The sequence below is a fragment of the Maniola jurtina genome, chromosome 12, assembly GCF_905333055.1.
Source record: "Maniola jurtina chromosome 12, ilManJurt1.1, whole genome shotgun sequence".
Lineage (NCBI taxonomy): Eukaryota > Metazoa > Arthropoda > Insecta > Lepidoptera > Nymphalidae > Maniola > Maniola jurtina.
This window is the reverse complement of record NC_060040.1, coordinates 10,101,561-10,119,250: the sequence shown is the minus strand read 5'-3', so window position 1 is coordinate 10,119,250 and position 17,690 is coordinate 10,101,561. Positions and strand designations below refer to the sequence as shown.

The window sequence follows — 17,690 nt, the reverse complement described above, 5'->3', positions numbered from 1 at the left end:
GTTGCCACGACTTTTTACACGTAATCTATACACCTTCTTCCCCTCCTCTTTTTTCCTTTCACATTCTTCTAGTGATATGATTTTCTTCCCTTCGGACTACATGCCATGGATACCATGCCAGCCTAATACTAATCATCTTGCCTACCACTAACGCTAGCTACTTTCAAACTACTCCTTATACATTCATTCCTTATCTTATCCCTTCTTGTCACACCACACATCCTTCTTAAGCTTCACACAATTACGTAGGTAAATATCTTCAAAACCTGAAACCTTTAACCCGTCCACACTATTTGAGATTGAATTTCATACAAGTAGAAGAGGCGCCACGGCGACGGTGGACTTCATAGTATTGATGACTGTGCCCCACATTATTCAAGAACAAGTGATATCCTTTTCGAATGTCATCATTGATGACGAAGTGGTATTGCTTATCATCAAATGCACGATAACTGTGACTGATTCGTAGCTTTCTTTTTGAGACAAGGATGAAAATGGTCTATTGAAACATCGAATTGTTAGTTAAAGATATAAAAGCTTTATAAAAGCTGTCGAATTGAAAGGAGTGGCCATCTCCTATGTTCACGAACCATTACTTTTAAAATTAGATAGACTAGCGCTTGGCTGCAATCAGACCTGCTAGCAAGTGATGATGCAGCCTAAGATGGAACGCGCTTGCCTAGAAGTTGCCTATTCACTCTTGACTTGAAGGTACCCATATTATAGGTGGAAGGGAAAACTGATGCCGGAAGGGCGTTCCATATCCTAGGAGTTCGGATTAGAAAAGAGGAAGCAAATCGCTTCGTATGTGTTCGAGGAATTTCGACTAAGTATGGATGCAGACCTTGACGATGCCTGGCGGTACAATGGTAGAAAGGTTAAGCGCGTAAAGTGTTTCGCGCTCCGGAATTGCTTGTATGGAGACGATGACTGCAAAAATGGTTATTTTCCTACAAAAATCAACCTCATGGAATAGTTCGAACTAAGTATCTATGCCTAATTTATCTTCGCAGAGAAACATGCCCATTAAAAAGCAGAGCGTCGCATAATACAGGCTCGCGTACAGTGGAGAACTAGCTTAATAAACAACATACCGACTTACCTACCCAGAAACTTGAAGTTTGTAGTAGATTTTCATTGCAAGATTATTATAATCCAACATTTAAGTATGCACTACGATAATCATATTCCATAGATGTCTTCATCTGTAGTTCTGTTTGCATATACTTGTTGAACCTCTCGTATTACAAGTTTCAAATAGTTTTTGTAACTACAAGTCGAATTGAACTTTATAAATATCAAAATATGTACTCGCGTTTGATATTCTGGGTTTATTTTAAGTACTTAACTGAATACTTTAAATATATTCATGAAATTGACCACAAAAAAACATTGACTCTTATATTTAAAAAAAAAAAGGCATTATACTTGCCTTATCTTAAAGAAAAATTTAGTAAGTATACCTATGAGTAATCTCTAAATTAAATCCTTCCTTAGTCGATATCTACAAATTATTGTTTTTTTTTTTTTTTAGAAAAAGCACAAAATAAATAAATCCACAGCGGTATACATCTTTCTAGTGGTTGTAACTTGAATGTAGATATTTGAAGTCGAAATCACCCATTGAAGAGCTAACGGTGCGGTATGGGCTGGGTACTCCAGAGAAGTTTGTAGGCCGCAGGTATTGACGGATGCGTCAGATGCGAAGTTTACTTTGCGTTCGACTGTGCTTTATTGAGAACTATATATTATACACTTTGTCAGGTCACATAGCTGTTGTTTTGTAATTTGTATTATAATTGTAGTACTATGAATTTAAGTAACAAATACTTAAACTCATAGTACTACAATTATAATAGATATAATAATATGGCCTAATGGTGATGATGTCAAAACTGTAATATAATTCAGACATAATTTTTCTTTTGCCCACATTTCGAGTTTTTTTTTAACATTTTACATTCTCTCTTCTGTGTCGTATTCCTAATTATTTAAGATCGTAACCCTAACATAGTCGTAGTCACATAGGAGAGGAGAAAAATACCACTAAAATAGAGATCAACGGATCAACGTAATAAAGCTACGGCCAAACCTGTGCGTCATGGACGCGGGACGTGGGACCGATGCGGGAGCTTCTACGACACGAATCTATACGTGCATGGGTACCTACGCGAATACAATGCGAATTGCGAACATCATTTTTAACTGCATTATTGCTGATCACTATCACTAAACGCGTGCGGGCAGACGCGGTCGAATCGCGTTGTAGACACGTTGTAGACGCATGCCGCATGGCACCCTTAAATATCGCGGGTGGTGACCGCCACGCAGCTGACGTTCCCGCTTCGTAGTTGCTTTGGTCGCGCAGGTTTGGATGACGCTTTACAACTGTAGCTCAAATCACTGGGCATTGAAAATCGAAATTTCGCATGTAGACTTACCTTATACCTATAAAGTATTTTCAGAAATTCCACCCAAACGAAGTCGGGATGGGTAGAACTAAAGGTTTATTTATATACGGCGGTAAAGTACCCAATTTTATTAAATCTGTTGTATGGATTGTATGTAGATAGAGGTTCGAGGCTTAACACACTTTTAGAGCTGTTACTCATTCCATCTGGTCTACATTTGCGTAGCCTTGAGGAGCCGTTATCAAAACGCGAGCCACTTAGGCCTCTAGAATCTACAATCCAATGTCACACTTATTGCCTAATGGTCTCGATAAAAGCCCCGTTATTATTGATGTTATAATACCTACAACTTTTAGTAAATACGGATTTGAAAAAATATGCAATAAATATAAAAATATGAGTAGATAAAAATTATATCCCCCGATTATATCCACTGATGTCATAGAAATCAGTGGATATAATCGGGGATATAATTTTTATCTACTGCCCATGCTAGACGGGCTGTGCTTTAACCCTTTTAATTCTTAGAGGAGACCCGAGCTCAATATGATGATGATGATATACCTGATGAGCTGTGATGATCATGATGAACTGAAGGATTCTAATGTGATATTACTGAATAAAACTTTAGGATCACCCAAACCTTATTCTATGAGGTAGTAATATTGTTACGTGGGCGGTGGGAAGTAATGATGACTTTACATTGAGCATTTTCTGAGAAATTTGACATACTTAATCAAAAGTATGTCTCAAAGTAACCTCTAATATACGAAATCCGTAGAAACGCGTATAATTTACATTAAAATGACATTTGAATTCCCTGACAGTTTACTTAAAAACAAACCTGAGAGTTTAATCAGAATATCAAATATTATGCGAAAATACCACATAGAGTTGATTTTCCTCAATTGTCATCTTTTCAAGTATTTTATTAACCCCCGACCCAAAAAGAGGGGTGTTATAAATTTGACGTGTGTATCTGTGTATCTGTGTATCTGTCTGTGGCATCGTAGCTCCTAAACTAATGAACCGATTTTAATTTAATTTGTTTTTGTTTGAAAGGTGGCTTGATCGAGAGTGTTCTTAGCTATAATCTACGAAAATCGGTTCAGCCGTTTGAAAGTTATCAGCTCTTTTCTAGTTACTGTAACCTTCACTTATCGGGGGTGTTATAAATTTTTAATTTACACTTGTTTATATAATAACATAACTTGCACCGATCAACTGTAAAAATAGGCACGTATTTGCAGTCGCGGTTACCAGAATAGTTATATCCTATGATATAGCATAAAATATTTAACCAGGTCAAGAGCTTGATGCGGTTATAAGGTATTAGATAAATGTTGGCTTAGGCCAAAAGGGGCGTTATAATTTAACTATTTTTATAAGTTATTAAATGTTCTTTCATATTAAGCTTGCGCGAGGACATAAGTCACAACGCGTAGAGGCTTATCAAGAGTTTTAATCTTTAAATAACCTAACTGCAATATTAATTTGATCGGGGCGCAATTGCTATTGCAACCACTCAATCAAAATGGCGACCTAAACACAAAAGTATTTAATAGTCGTTGAGTCTCGAGTCGGAGCGAGACTGATTTAAAAACCGTCAAGCAGCCGTATTTATACAAATCGATTCAAGATGGCTGCTCGGAAGCGATCGTGTGACGTCGAATGAGTCAAATATCTGTTTTATTATTTTAAATTTTAAATAGTTTTTTTGAAAAAGCTAACAGTCGGCCATCCAAATTGGGTCGTTCGACGTCGAGCGACGAAAATAAATATTAGGCCAGGTTGTCCAGAATACTAATAGAGGCACGGTTGTTCGTAATACTACGGGACCAGGGTTGTCCCGACACATTTTATTCTAGGACCAGGGTTGTCCCTTAAAGGGTGTTGAATGAGTGGACCAGGGTTGTCCCAACACATTTTATTCTAGGACCAGGGTTGTCCCTTAACTTCGAACTATATTCATTTGTGAACTATATTTTGTATGCTTAAGTGGATTTTTGCGTTAATTCTATCCCACTTTCTGAAATGTTGGCTTAGGCCAAAAGGGGCGTTATAATTTAACTATTTTTATAAGTTATTAAATGTTCTTTCATATTAAGCTTGCGCGAGGACATAAGTCACAACGCGTAGAGGCTTATCAAGAGTTTTAATCTTTAAATAACCTAACTGCAATATTAATTTGATCGGGGCGCAATTGCTATTGCAACCACTCAATCAAAATGGCGACCTAAACACAAAAGTATTTAATAGTCGTTGAGTCTCGAGTCGGAGCGAGACTGATTTAAAAACCGTCAAGCAGCCGTATTTATACAAATCGATTCAAGATGGCTGCTCGGAAGCGATCGTGTGACGTCGAATGAGTCAAATATCTGTTTTATTATTTTAAATTTTAAATAGTTTTTTTGAAAAAGCTAACATAATGAAGATTAGATGTTCTAGTTCTACACAATAAGACAGACAGCAGGTGAAAACTCTACTAACTTTAAGTAGGTACGTAAGAGACAATACATAGATTCGACTACCGTTTGATAGACGTAATATTTTAAACGAGCTTAGACTACACGTTTCAAACCCCTATTTTACCCCCTTAAGGGTAGAATTTTCAAACAACCTTTCTTAGCCGATGTCTATGTCATAATAGCTATCGGCTTGCCAAACAGCCAGATCCGTCCAGTAGTTTGAACTCCGCGTTGATGGATCAGTCAGTCAGTCAGTTCAGTCAGCTTTTCCTTTTTTTATATATAGACTATCAAGAGTGATATAAATATAACTAATGACCACTAGACTTACGTGCTTAGTCGAAATAACCCAGACTAGCTTAGAACCCTACGGGAGTCCTTTTTAAAAGAGTCTGCTCGCGATTATATTTTTTCAGACATATTATTTTTGAAAGACCGTACAGTAATAAAGTCGTACTAAGTAATCAAGAATTGGGCTTGCCATTTACTTTTTCTCTACAGTACTTATCCACATTATCCTCTATTATTCGCAAACTTGTCTCTGGGAACATAAATTTTCCGGATTGCCGTTGTTTAGACTTTGTTGTGGGCAGTAAACTTTGAAAAAGATGTTAGGTTGGTTGAGGACAGCTTTTATTAATGCTGTAGCAAAGATTTACAGGTGTGGATTGTGATGTCTTACGCATGCAGACGGCTTGCTGGTTTGAACCATATTCCCCAAGAGGTATAGCCCCTTACCATTAAAAAGTTTAACCTTTAATTACTTTTTGTCATTTGCTGTTTGAAAAAGAACAAAAATTGTAAGAGAAATAGGTACTTATAAAAGTAATAATAAATAAATGCATTATGTGTATTCTAAAATGATTCCTACCTAAAATACTGGCTGCATTTTCTTGGAAAAAGCTGCTTTTTAACGCTAATAGTGTAGCTTATGAAGCTTGTATTAATTTATTCCGTAGGAGCAAAAGTTGCTAATATTATGCTTACACTAATTAATGCAATCTATGGGTATTGATAAATATAGACAATGCAGTCACGTTTCCTTATTATCATGCTAATATTATAAAGGCGAAAGTTTGTGTGTATGTTTGTTTGTTACTCTTTCACACAAAAACTACTGAACGCATTTGGCTGAAATTTGAAATGGAGATACCTAGATTATACCCTGGATTAACACATTGGCTATTTTTTATTCCGAAAAATCAATGACTTCCCACGGGATTTTTGAAAACACGCGAACGAAGTCGCGAGCATCAGCTAGTAAAACATAAAAAAAAACAACCGCAGATTAGGTAGCTCAAATTCCCATTGGTCGATTTTGTACCTATCTGTATAAAGGTAGGTCCCTTCTTTTGACTCATCCTTAACGGTTTCACAATAATAAAATCAAGTAATTTTGTTTATCATAATATTTTAAGTAATGGCACTTAAACCACTCAGTACATAATCGTTACAGTCGTTTACAGTAAATAAAGGAAATATATTGGAAATAAAAGGCCGCGTTCACGTCGGGTCATCCGAGGTGGTCAAGGTGAATTTGTCAAAACAGACCTCTTTACTGAAGTTGTCTGCTACGTTTGTATCTTGAACTTAGTGGTTTAATACAAGATGGTATGGAGTAGCATGGGGATTATTGCTACTTTAAATCATTTTCATAAGTTTTTTTTTCTTCGCAGTGTTTTTCGACTCTTTTTAGTAGAATATGCATTCCGAACCGGGTGTTTTTTTTTGTTATTCGATTATAAGTTAGTTGTTGACTGCGATCTCATCTGGTGGTAAGAGATGATGCAGACTAAGATAGTAGCGGGCTAACTTAAGGGGTGTGGCAGTTTTATTAAACACATATTCCATATCAGCTCTACACGGGATCGTACCGGAATGCTAAAATGACTTTGCCAGTAGGGTGGTAACTAGCCACGACTGTAACCTCCGACCAGACCAGACCAGAGACAATTTAGACAAAATCAATTACCAAAACTGCTACTGCCGGGAATCGAACCCGGGACCTCCCATTTATAGGTATATTAAGACCACAGCGCTCACCACTGCGCCACGGAGGTCGTCAAACAGAAAGAGTGTAGAGTTCCAGTTGCCGTATATAGAGTAAATAGGTTTTGATTTTGATAATTTTTAAACCCCGACCCAAAAAGAGGGGTGTTATAAGTTTGACGTGTGTATCTGTGTATATCTATATATCTGTCTGTGGCATCGTAGCTCCTAAACGAATGACCGAATTTAATTTAGTTTTTTTTTGTTTGAAAGGTGGCTTGTTCGACTGTTCTTAGCTATAATCCAAGAAAATCGGTTCAGCCGTTTGAAAGTTATTTACTTTTTACAAAGTTTTGTGTCGGGGGGTTTTAAATTTTGAAATTATGTTATGCTTCTGAGCCAGTTGAGCATTGTAAGAGTAGGTACCTACTACGGCTATTTACCCCACTCTCGGCGCTAAACAAGGAAGGATCTGAATGATCGTGTCATCGACTCCGGAAGGAGGAAGTGGCAATTGAGTCACTTCATTTACTATCGATTTAATGTAGGTACTATGTAGGTTACTGTGATTAACACGCCATTTTGGATTCTAACTAAGTACCTACAAAATGTTCTTTTGTGGGCCTTCCTAATCTATGCTTACCTACTTACTTGAGGAAAATGACTCTGCGTTTAGTTTGGTATTTCCATACATCATCTATACTAATCCATACTAATAAATAAAATTGGAGTGACCGTCTGTTTGAACGGGCTAATCTTCGGAATGGATGAACCTATTTTGACTGGACTTTCACAGACAAGTAGAGGATTAACCAAGGAGTTACAGAGGCCACTTTTTTAACCGACTTTAAAAATGGAGGTGTTGTGTTTTTCTACCTATGCTTTGATATCTCCGAGATTTCTGGACCGATTTGCGTAATTTTTTTTTAACTTTGCGACATTGTTCCATAAACAATTTGGATTCCAACTCCTCAACCCTGATGCTGCAGGGGATCAGACCATACCACGCGGGAATCATCTAGTAGTGAATAAAAACGTTAGCTAAGTATCCATTAGCAGAAGACAAGAAAACTTGCAGAAGTTAAATATAAGTCACTTGATGTGATTAAAAATCGCAGCAAGTCAATTTCTGCAACAAGTTACTTTCCAAACTCCATTGACTACTGCAATATTTTTTTGCTAATGCTAATATTTAGCTGTCTGGTGAGCATTGGCCGGTAACGGTAAAATCTGTCGTTTTTATTATATCGGAGTCCATACAGAAGGACTGCGATTCCACTGCAAAATTGCAGTTGGGATGCAGTTTTATTGCGGTTGACACAACTACATCGCAACTACCTACCGACCGCACAGTACGGCTAACTCATAATGTGCGATCAGCTTAAATCGATGTGAAAAAATCAATGGCGGAATAATGATAAGTTGAAACTTAAAATAACATGCGTGCTAATCATTAGCGCAAATAAAAACATGTATACGGCATAATGGCTTAACTGTTTTGAAAGCAATTATACAGCTAATTGGTGTTTGCTGATGGTGGCTGCTGCAGTGGGTTGGTTGTATAACTGGCAAGTGTATCCGTGAAATATCTCTTAGAACACTTGTTGGTTCACGCCTCCGCTTAAGAAAGTTTCCGATGACAGTAACATGAGAAGAGGTATTTTATATAGGTATTTTGCCGCCTACCAGCACCACATGGTTGACTTGCCCTTTTTTCAAACTATTTCGTCTTTAAATCTTATTTTATTAAAGTATATAGCTATGAGTTCAGATTAAACTGGTTACTAATTTGAAAAAAAAGAAGAACCAACGATCTCTAATAGATTGGCCGTTCCAAAGAAGAATTTTTTGAAGTGAGTTGTACCTAAGTACTAATTAAACTATTTAAATACGGTGCTTCTGGTGCGCAGTGTTAGTATGTGCAATGGGGTTTATTGAGCGTAGCAGTCTCTGGTCTGGCCTACTCTTTGGCTCTGGCTAATTACCTTAAAGCAATTTAGTACTTCAGTACAATGCTGATAGAAATCGATTTGGAGTATTAATAGGTTTAATAAACTGAAAAACTATTCTACTTCCAAATTAACGCACCGTTAACTTGCCGCTAAGTAAGATCGTAGTTAAGGTCTTAGGTGGTATCCAATAAAAAAAGAATGGGAATTTTGTTAATAATGTAGAGCAGGTAAGCTAGTGTGATAATAAGTAAGAGATTCTGATTAATATTCACAGTATTCACATACCTACTTAATAATATTACGAAGTAACAGCGGCTGTACAAACTTACATCGAGACGATGCGATGTTTGCCCCGTGAATAATTGACTCCTAACGATTCGTGTATCAATAGCTGCCTACCTAAATAACCTCCATACACATAGGTACATGTATGTTGTACAGGAGTTTCCGAAATTTTTAAAAGTGAAAGGTCAGGGTCAGATTTTCAGAAAATTGTGATATTTAATGACTCAAAAACTTGGAGATCCTTCATCGTACACCTTGTTCTGAGGTCTGAAGCTGAAATGAAAACGGAATTTTCAATCTATAATATCATATAATCTAATCATCATCTAATATAATAATATAGAATATCATCATAATCCAGGGCAACTAGGGTCCGGTGATGGGGGTTCAATGGAACTCCTCAACGTCTAAGTATAAGGGGATTTTGAAAAAGTACGGAATCTTTTAAAAACAAAAGCACGCGACGAAAGTCGCGGGAATAAGCTGATTGTTATTTTCATATTTTAGTACACATTCCTTCAATCTTTACTCGGTTTGGTAATAATTAACACTACCCTAAGTTTCTAATCTGTGATTAAGTTATACGGACATTATACATGATTACACGCATCATAATAATTTATTATTATGTAAAATATTGACAACTTGCTAAGATTAAATAGGTTGCTTTATTTTAATAAGTAGTAATCATAGAGACCCGATAAAATAGCAACTATAAAGTTTAATTATTTCAATTATAAATATTTAGGATTAGATTAGGTATAAAGAACATTAGTTTAATGAATATTAAGCAGGCAAACGGTGTGTTTTCGAATACACTTATGAGAATTTGTTTAAACTCGGTCGTTAGAATAAACAATAATACATTGCACTTTACTCTTAGTTCAATCGCCTTGGTATCAAAACACAAAAAGTAAATTATTTAAAACAAAACGGCGTTATCGGCCGGGTGAAGGATTTCTCGAGCGAAATAAAAAGGATTGAAGTACTTGTAGGTACGCGCACTGGCCCATTTTGATAAAGCCGGCCGTAGATTACGTCCACTCAACCACTCAGGTGCATGGACTTATTTTGTGACCGACGATGTGACCGATGTGAAGAACTACCTATGCCTTTGTTTATTTTTCTCCCTTTAAACACTTTGAGATATACTTCTTCTTTGGTGGCTTAGTTAAACTTCGATGTTCCGAGTAACTTTTTAGATGGCTGCTCAAAAAAGGAGTGTAAGTAATATTTTCAGGGCCATGTTTAAGAGTTTTTTTATGCCACCAACTCCAAGTATTCCATAAACTCCAACTTCTTAATTCCTGAACAGATTTGGATGTATGGGGATACCGTATACATCTAATTTAGTTAGAATCCTTACATACATCATCCCAAGTGACATTGAGTATAAATTTATTGAAAAAAAAAAAAAACAATCAATATCTTCCATAATATGCATGGCACCATTTTCGAATGTTATTTTTTTTTTCTTTTTAGTTTGTATTTTGACAGGGCAGCTGTATTTTAATTTTTTTAATTACGACTTGTTTGTCTTTCATTAAAAACTTTGATAGTTGAGACTAAAGCATTTAACTTCTTCAGTAGCTTAGTTAGGCCTTCGACGTTACTTTTTTTTTTTTCAATTCTCGGACGACTTTTTTTTTAGAATAGTTTTTTTAGAAGATTAACTAAGAGTAAGTGAAAACTTTGTAAGGTCACCGACAAAAGTCCCACACACATGGCTCTCAAACGCACGCACACATAAAAAAGTTTAGCTTATAAGTTTATAATCAAGCGGGGTTTTTATCTCGTAGTCGTTGAGCGCCCGCCGCGCAGCGCACATGTCGCCGTCAGCGCTGAAGCCTCACAAATGCGCGCGTGAAAATACCCAGGCGTATATGAAAAGTAGAAAAAAATACACTAATAGGGGTGTATTAGTCAAAGAGGCGTCGAGCGTCAAAGGCGCCGTGCGAGCGTGAAGTGGAGAGCTGAAATCGCGTGCGTTTATTCGGGAAAATATGAAAGTGCTGTGGAACGCTGTGCTTCCCTTCAGTTGCGTTCAGCGGTTTTCTTAGTTTTTCTTTTTTTTCAAGTGACTACAAAGCCCATTGTTCGGAATAACGCTTGTTAAAGCGTGTAAATATGGTATTTTGAGTGTTTTTCCATTGAATGGGACGTGTGTTTGAATATTACATAAAAGTGGATTGTTCAGTTTTACTAAAGGAACAGCAGCAGTGTAACTCGGTTAGATGTATGTTCAACATAATATACAACGGGACAAAACATGACGGCAAAGTTCGGCTATGTAAGTAGATGTTAATTTTTATTTCTTTTTTACATCCTCATGAAAATTTTCATTTCCGCTGCGTGTTATCGGCCGTTAATCTTTCCGTTACTTAGTAATAACTTTTTGAATGAATGAAATGGAGATTTATAATTGCATACAAGTTAATTTAGAATCTTTTTACGTGATATTACGTAAAGCGCCGCTATGATATTAATGAAGGTGGTTATTCTATAAGTAAACACTTAAATTGAAAAATTCTATTATAATCTAAGATGTTTTTATGAGTGATTATAATAGCTGTCTAATCTCTGAAGTACTGGCACTCACTTACCTATAGTGTTAGTTATATAATTAAACATTTTATTATGAATGGAATAATAAATATCTGATAAAAACAATGAATCAAAAGTAGTTGTTCTTAATTAGGTAACATTTTACTTTCAGAGTGTTTTGAAATGACGAGAAGTAGGTATGCTTAATTATTATGTGAATAGGTTAAATTTATTTCCTCTAGATATATCTACCTATAACATCTTAATACCATTTATAAGTATATCATAATAATTGTTTGGTCTTTATCTTTTTGATCTCTTCAAGAAAGTGGTGATAGTATACAAGTATTGTATTGATAATAATTAATAATGTCTCAAGTGTAACGTTTTCTTGACTTACAAACCGAATGGGTGGCAGGGATCTCGTATAATGAAATTCATACGCGCATTGAGATCCTATTTGAGTTTGTATTTAGGGGTAATCTCCGGAACTAATTTTATTCGATTCTAAAGATTCTTTCACTGATAGATAACTACGTTATCCTCGAGTGCTAGGCGAACGTTTGTGTGTATGTGTGTGTGTGGGTTTGTAACTATTTCACGGAAAAACTACTAGACAGATTTGAAAATCAAAGAGTTTCCACGGGATTTCAAATAACCTAAACCCACGCGGATGAAGTCGCGGGCATCAGCTAGTAGGCTATAAATTAAATCACGCGGGCGAAGTCACAGGCAAAAGTTAGTTTTTAATATTTCTAGCATTTCCGTAATTTTTTTACGAATGGTGTAGAAGTGCATCGTACGCATGACATCGGAATCCTACATTCTTATATTGTGATTCATGAAATAATTGAAAGGAAATAATTATTGTGTTAAGCGGTGATAGACTAGTGGTTGAGATGTCGGCCTATTCTGGCCGGAGGGTTCTGGGTTCGATCTTCGCCATGCACCTCTAACTTTTCTGAGTTATTTGCGTCTTAAGCAATCACTATAAGTATTACTTTAGCGGTGTAGGAAAACATCGCGAAGAAACCTGCATCATTATGGAGCTCTCCATAATGTCCTCAAAGGTTTGTGAAGTCTGCCAATCCATACTTATACCACAGTTTTCGTAAAACTATTAACGTTATCGTAATTATTAAAAAAAAAAACCCCTTCTCATTTTGAAAGCACCCTCGGGCACAGTAGTGAGCCAGCGATTGATTGATGAATGATTGATTGATGATTGATGAATGCTGAATGTTTACTTTTTAGTTGAATAGTAAAGGTATAGTGAGTGTTTTCTTCGAAAATAAACATACAGGATGTGAAACCTTCACTATCGTATTACACTAACTGATACTGTGCGGTCGTAGCGAGGAAATACGGTATTGTATAGAATTAGAAATTGATACGTAAATGTTATTTTATATCAGAAACCTTTCTTTAGCACCGCCTTACGTACACAGAAAGTTACCTACTTAGGCTTTTGATGGTGCAGGTTTTACAAATACATATCCGTGATCATCAAGTTGGTGAATGTATAAAATTAACGAGCTTTTCCCGCAACTTTTCTGCATAAATTTTTGTTATTCCATCGACAGCCTTTTTCCGGGCTGACTGTCCATATTTGGGTAGCAAACTTTGGGACTTAATTATAAGGCTGTTTTCGAAGGAAAAGTAGTTTAAAAAAAATTATTATAAAAGATACATGGACTGGACGAAGCTTTGAGGGTTTCTTGTATTGCTATGGAACCCTAAAAATGCATTTATATAAACCGTTTTATTAGTTATGTATTTTATCTTGTTCAATATAAAATTTCCTTTTTATGAAATTCCACAGCGGTATCCGTCAATTTTATTGGAATAATATTAAAGATTAAGATACTATTTTTAGATATCGCATTTTTCACGAATTATATTTTTAAATAAGCAGCTATCAACCGATATCCTTTGGTTATCTGTTATCTAATTATGCTGTCTGCACAAAGTGTTGAATTTTTATTACAGGTGTGAAATGACATTGACAATTACTATGTTTCAGTTACTTAAATCGCCAAAAAACAGACACCCTAGGGTTTGTCTCCACATATTATAATTGTTGACTGTATACCCTAAAGGTGCCCACGCACTTGAACTGAACTGCAACTGAACTGCGCGTCGCGGCAGCGCGCAGCGCCCCGCACGATATTCTCTCCAGCCGCGACGCGCGGCAGTGACGCGCTACGCGGTACGCGCGTCGCGGCTGGAGAGAATATCGTGCGGGGCGCTGCAGCGACGCGCAGTTCAGTTAAAGTGCAGGGTGGCTTAGGTAATAAGCCGTTTTCTTCACTTTTACCCCTTCTGTAGTGCTTTTAGCAGATCTGATGTAGGCTTAAACCTCGAACATAAAGTCCCGGGTTCTTTTTAAAATTCAAGTTCTGATATATTGAAAATAAAATGACAAAAATAGTTTTTTTAACTTATTACATATTACTAAAATTCTTATAATCTGTAACAATCCGTGGTAAAATTATTACTAGTTACTAGTAGTACCTACCTAGTTACTTGTGTCACAAGAGCGCAATCTTTTGGTAACTGCAGTGCAGCTTTCTGACCTTTAGCACAATCGATATAAATTATACATATACATATGAAGGTACACAATAAAGTCAAATTCAATTTTTGAAATTACAGATGGTCTAGTACTTCAAAGCTCTTCTGTAATAAGTTACAGCATCATTATAAATATGTACAAACTTCTGATCTTTGTAATTATGTTATCTTGTACCAACTCTATTAATGATCTCTAGTAATAGGTATCTAATTTTTGTTTATCTGTCAAATCCTAGGTCCTACTCTTGGACCACAGAGCTAGTCCCCTTTCGCTGGGTTCACACAGAGTATTCTACCACCACAGCGAAAGGGGCGGCGTTATATATCGCCACACCTTCAAAATGAATCCACATAGAACCTCCTATCACTATCATTATACTATAATTATTGTTGGTACGGATTAACATAAAACATTGAATGCTCTTTGCAATTACCCGGCTCTATTTTCTCTCGCAAATAAAGGGTTCTTGACTTCACAAACACAATGAAGTGGCTCCTTGCAGGTAATTTAAATATTTATACACCCGTTACTGAAGTGCTTATTACTATAGTTGGGTGCACGGTAGAGAAATATCCAAGTTCGCAGGGGTACCATCTTCGTAAGTATGGCAATAATATTATGTAACGACACTCTCATACCACACAACCTCCCTGGCGCAGTTAGATTAGAGTTTCATAATTTCTTAATCTCTGGTCTGGTTTGGTGGGAGGCTTCGGCCGTGGCTAGTTACCACCCTACCGGCAAAGCCGTACCGCCAAGCGTTTTAGCGTTCCGGTACGAAACCATGTAGAAACCCAAGGGGTATGGGTTTAGTAAAAACTCCCCTTCCAGGTTAGCTCGCTTCCATCTTAGACTGCATCATCACTTACCACCAGCTGAGGTTGCAGTCAAGGGCTAACCTGTATCTGAATAAAAAAAACATAGTATTAACTATTACTACGTTAAAGAAGCTACACTCTCCCCACGCCAAAATAATCACCCGCAATGTAATGGTATGACTACCTACTGGCACTGCCGAAATATACGTTACTATAACGTATAAGTATAACGTATTGCTTCGTTATCACTCGAGCGAAAAGCACCTATGTTGCTTGCGTATATCATTGTTTTTGTACCGCTCGATTGGCTTCGCTCAGACCCAGACCACAACCCTACAGTTATACTGGGTGACTGTACTGACTTGGTTGTTTCAGGGTTCACGTATGTATAGAATAGAATAGAATAGAATAGATTTTTATTCAAGTAGACTTTTACAATTGCTTTTGTCATCAAAATAATTTACCACTGGTTCGGAATGCCGTTCCTACCGAGAAGAACCAGCAAGAAACTCGGCGATTGCTCTTTTCAATTCTCCAATTCACTGTATGTATGTGAGTTTCTTTGTAGTAATGAATACTTACCACGTGATCGTGCCTTTGATACAGCTGTAGTAAATTCTGCGTAGTGTTATGTAACTTTTAAATACCGTAATTAGGAATTCGATACGAGGCAATTTTTATGGCCTCATTATTATGCAGTAAAACTGTGCAGTTCATAGGAGGTATAAAAAAGAGTACTTATAATTTTTAAGCATTCCGTAGAGCTCATGCTATATGCAAATTAACGTATCATCCGCCTCCTTATCTCACTAAATCGCATAAAATACGCCGATGGCTCATAAATATATCAATTTATATCTTTTATAATAGAATTGATACATAACTTTATTGTTTGAACAGATGTATTCATTACTACGCACATAGTACAACACGTAATCGTAGTAATATCCTGAAGTATTATAGTCTTCGTAATAGTAATAATAATAATTCGTAATAATAATCGTAGTAATATCCTGAAGTGTTGTAGTAGTATAGTAGTCTCTAAACACGCGGATAATGTGAGATCCGCAAAATTGCAGATCTACTCAGCAATTTTTATAGGGAAAGTCGCGATACCGACATGCTATGTTAATTATATTTCGTTCGCTTTATTCGAAGATAAGCAGGTAGTCTTTTTAACTTATTAGGTAGCTTCGCACGTCTTAATAGATTTTCGGAAATCGATATTTTGTCGATTTTCTACCAGCTACATCGGCTCGCCTACATTTGGTCACACCACTATCTTGCTGTCATTCTTGCGAGGTAGCAAGCGCAATGAAAACTCAATGGAACGTTATAGACCGAAAGTAAAGAAACTCGAGTAACGACAGATATATTATCGTTGAAGGATTATTTTATAGAATTCTCATTGAATCCGGTATGTATTCATCCTACCCTCCTCACATACCTAAATAATACCTATAATTTTTCACTATCGTAATTGTGCATTGAAATAAAGCTAAATTCCTTCTTGCATTTTTATTCATTGGTAATTGAAGATCTCATCATCATCATTATAATCATCATCATCAGCCTGTGGACTTCCACTGCTGGACATAGGCCTTCCCTAAAGAGCACCACCACTGACCACACCCGGTCCTCAGCCTTCCTCATCCAGCCACTTAATATCATCGGTCTATCATGCTGGAGGGCGTCCCACACTACGTTTGCTTAAAAACGCGGTCTCCACTCAAGGACTTTCCGGCTCCAACGGCCAATTGAAGATCTATTAATTTTAAATGTGGGTTGCTAGCACAAAATAATAGGATTCAACAAGTAATTAAATATGACAACGAGAATAAAATAAAATTATGCCATAACAAAGCAAAAAAATCTCTAATTTATTTGACGGCGCCCAACATGTTTATGTAAATAAAATCCTTTTTTTATTTGTTGATAAATTCTAATCACTATAAAGATTTATTGTAATATGGATATAATAAATTCAAGATTAAAGATTAATTTTATTGCACAATATTTATTTATATTTTATCATAAAATTAGTCTTTTGAGATTAGCGCGCAGGTAATAATGAACTTGGTCCATATCTTTATACCTACCTAATATATAAGTCTACATAATATTTCGGTCCCATCAGGCTACGAAAATGATGGAATAGAGTGCACCTGCGTTTGCGCACACAGTATGTGCGTAAAGACAGTTGCGCTCTCCTTACTCTCATAAACCGATGGGACGGATATCCGACATGACTAGAAAACTCAAGCGACGCGACGCCAGGGCGGCACACACGCACAGCTCACACGGCATGCAAATAAATTAAAAAAACACGGTATCCAAAGCTTCATTAAAAATATAATGAAAAGAAGGTTTGATATTTCTATTATTCTCACTCCCGTACTTTCTAAATTAAATACGAAATTACAGCATTTTACCCCTGCGCAAAAGCTGTAATCAAATTGCCTAGACGTAAAACCTAACGAGGGTGAATTTTAAAGGTTAAACCTACCCCAGCAAGTGTTCCTAAACTGAAATGTGTGTGCTCGAAACTAAACCTTAAAATACACGGGACTTAAATAAATTAAGATAAAATTGGCTTGCGGCAGTTTTTGATTTTTATCAATTTTAGCGGGGTTTTAGCATTCCTCATG

General features: G+C 36.5%; 1 protein-coding gene across 4 annotated transcripts in view; it reads left to right on the top strand.

The window, feature by feature from the left end:
• Positions 1-17,690, top strand: part of LOC123870038 — a 132,073-nt gene that overhangs the window by 74,647 nt on the left and 39,736 nt on the right. The window contains exon 1 of one of the 4 annotated variants that reach the window (XM_045913201.1): positions 10,906-11,395. The exons of the other annotated variants lie outside the window; for them this stretch is intronic. Coding sequence (XP_045769157.1) covers positions 11,394-11,395 — 2 coding nt within the window. The 5' untranslated portion in view covers positions 10,906-11,393. Of the gene's footprint in view, positions 1-10,905; positions 11,396-17,690 lie in introns of those variants that run through there. 4 annotated transcript variants of the gene reach the window in all.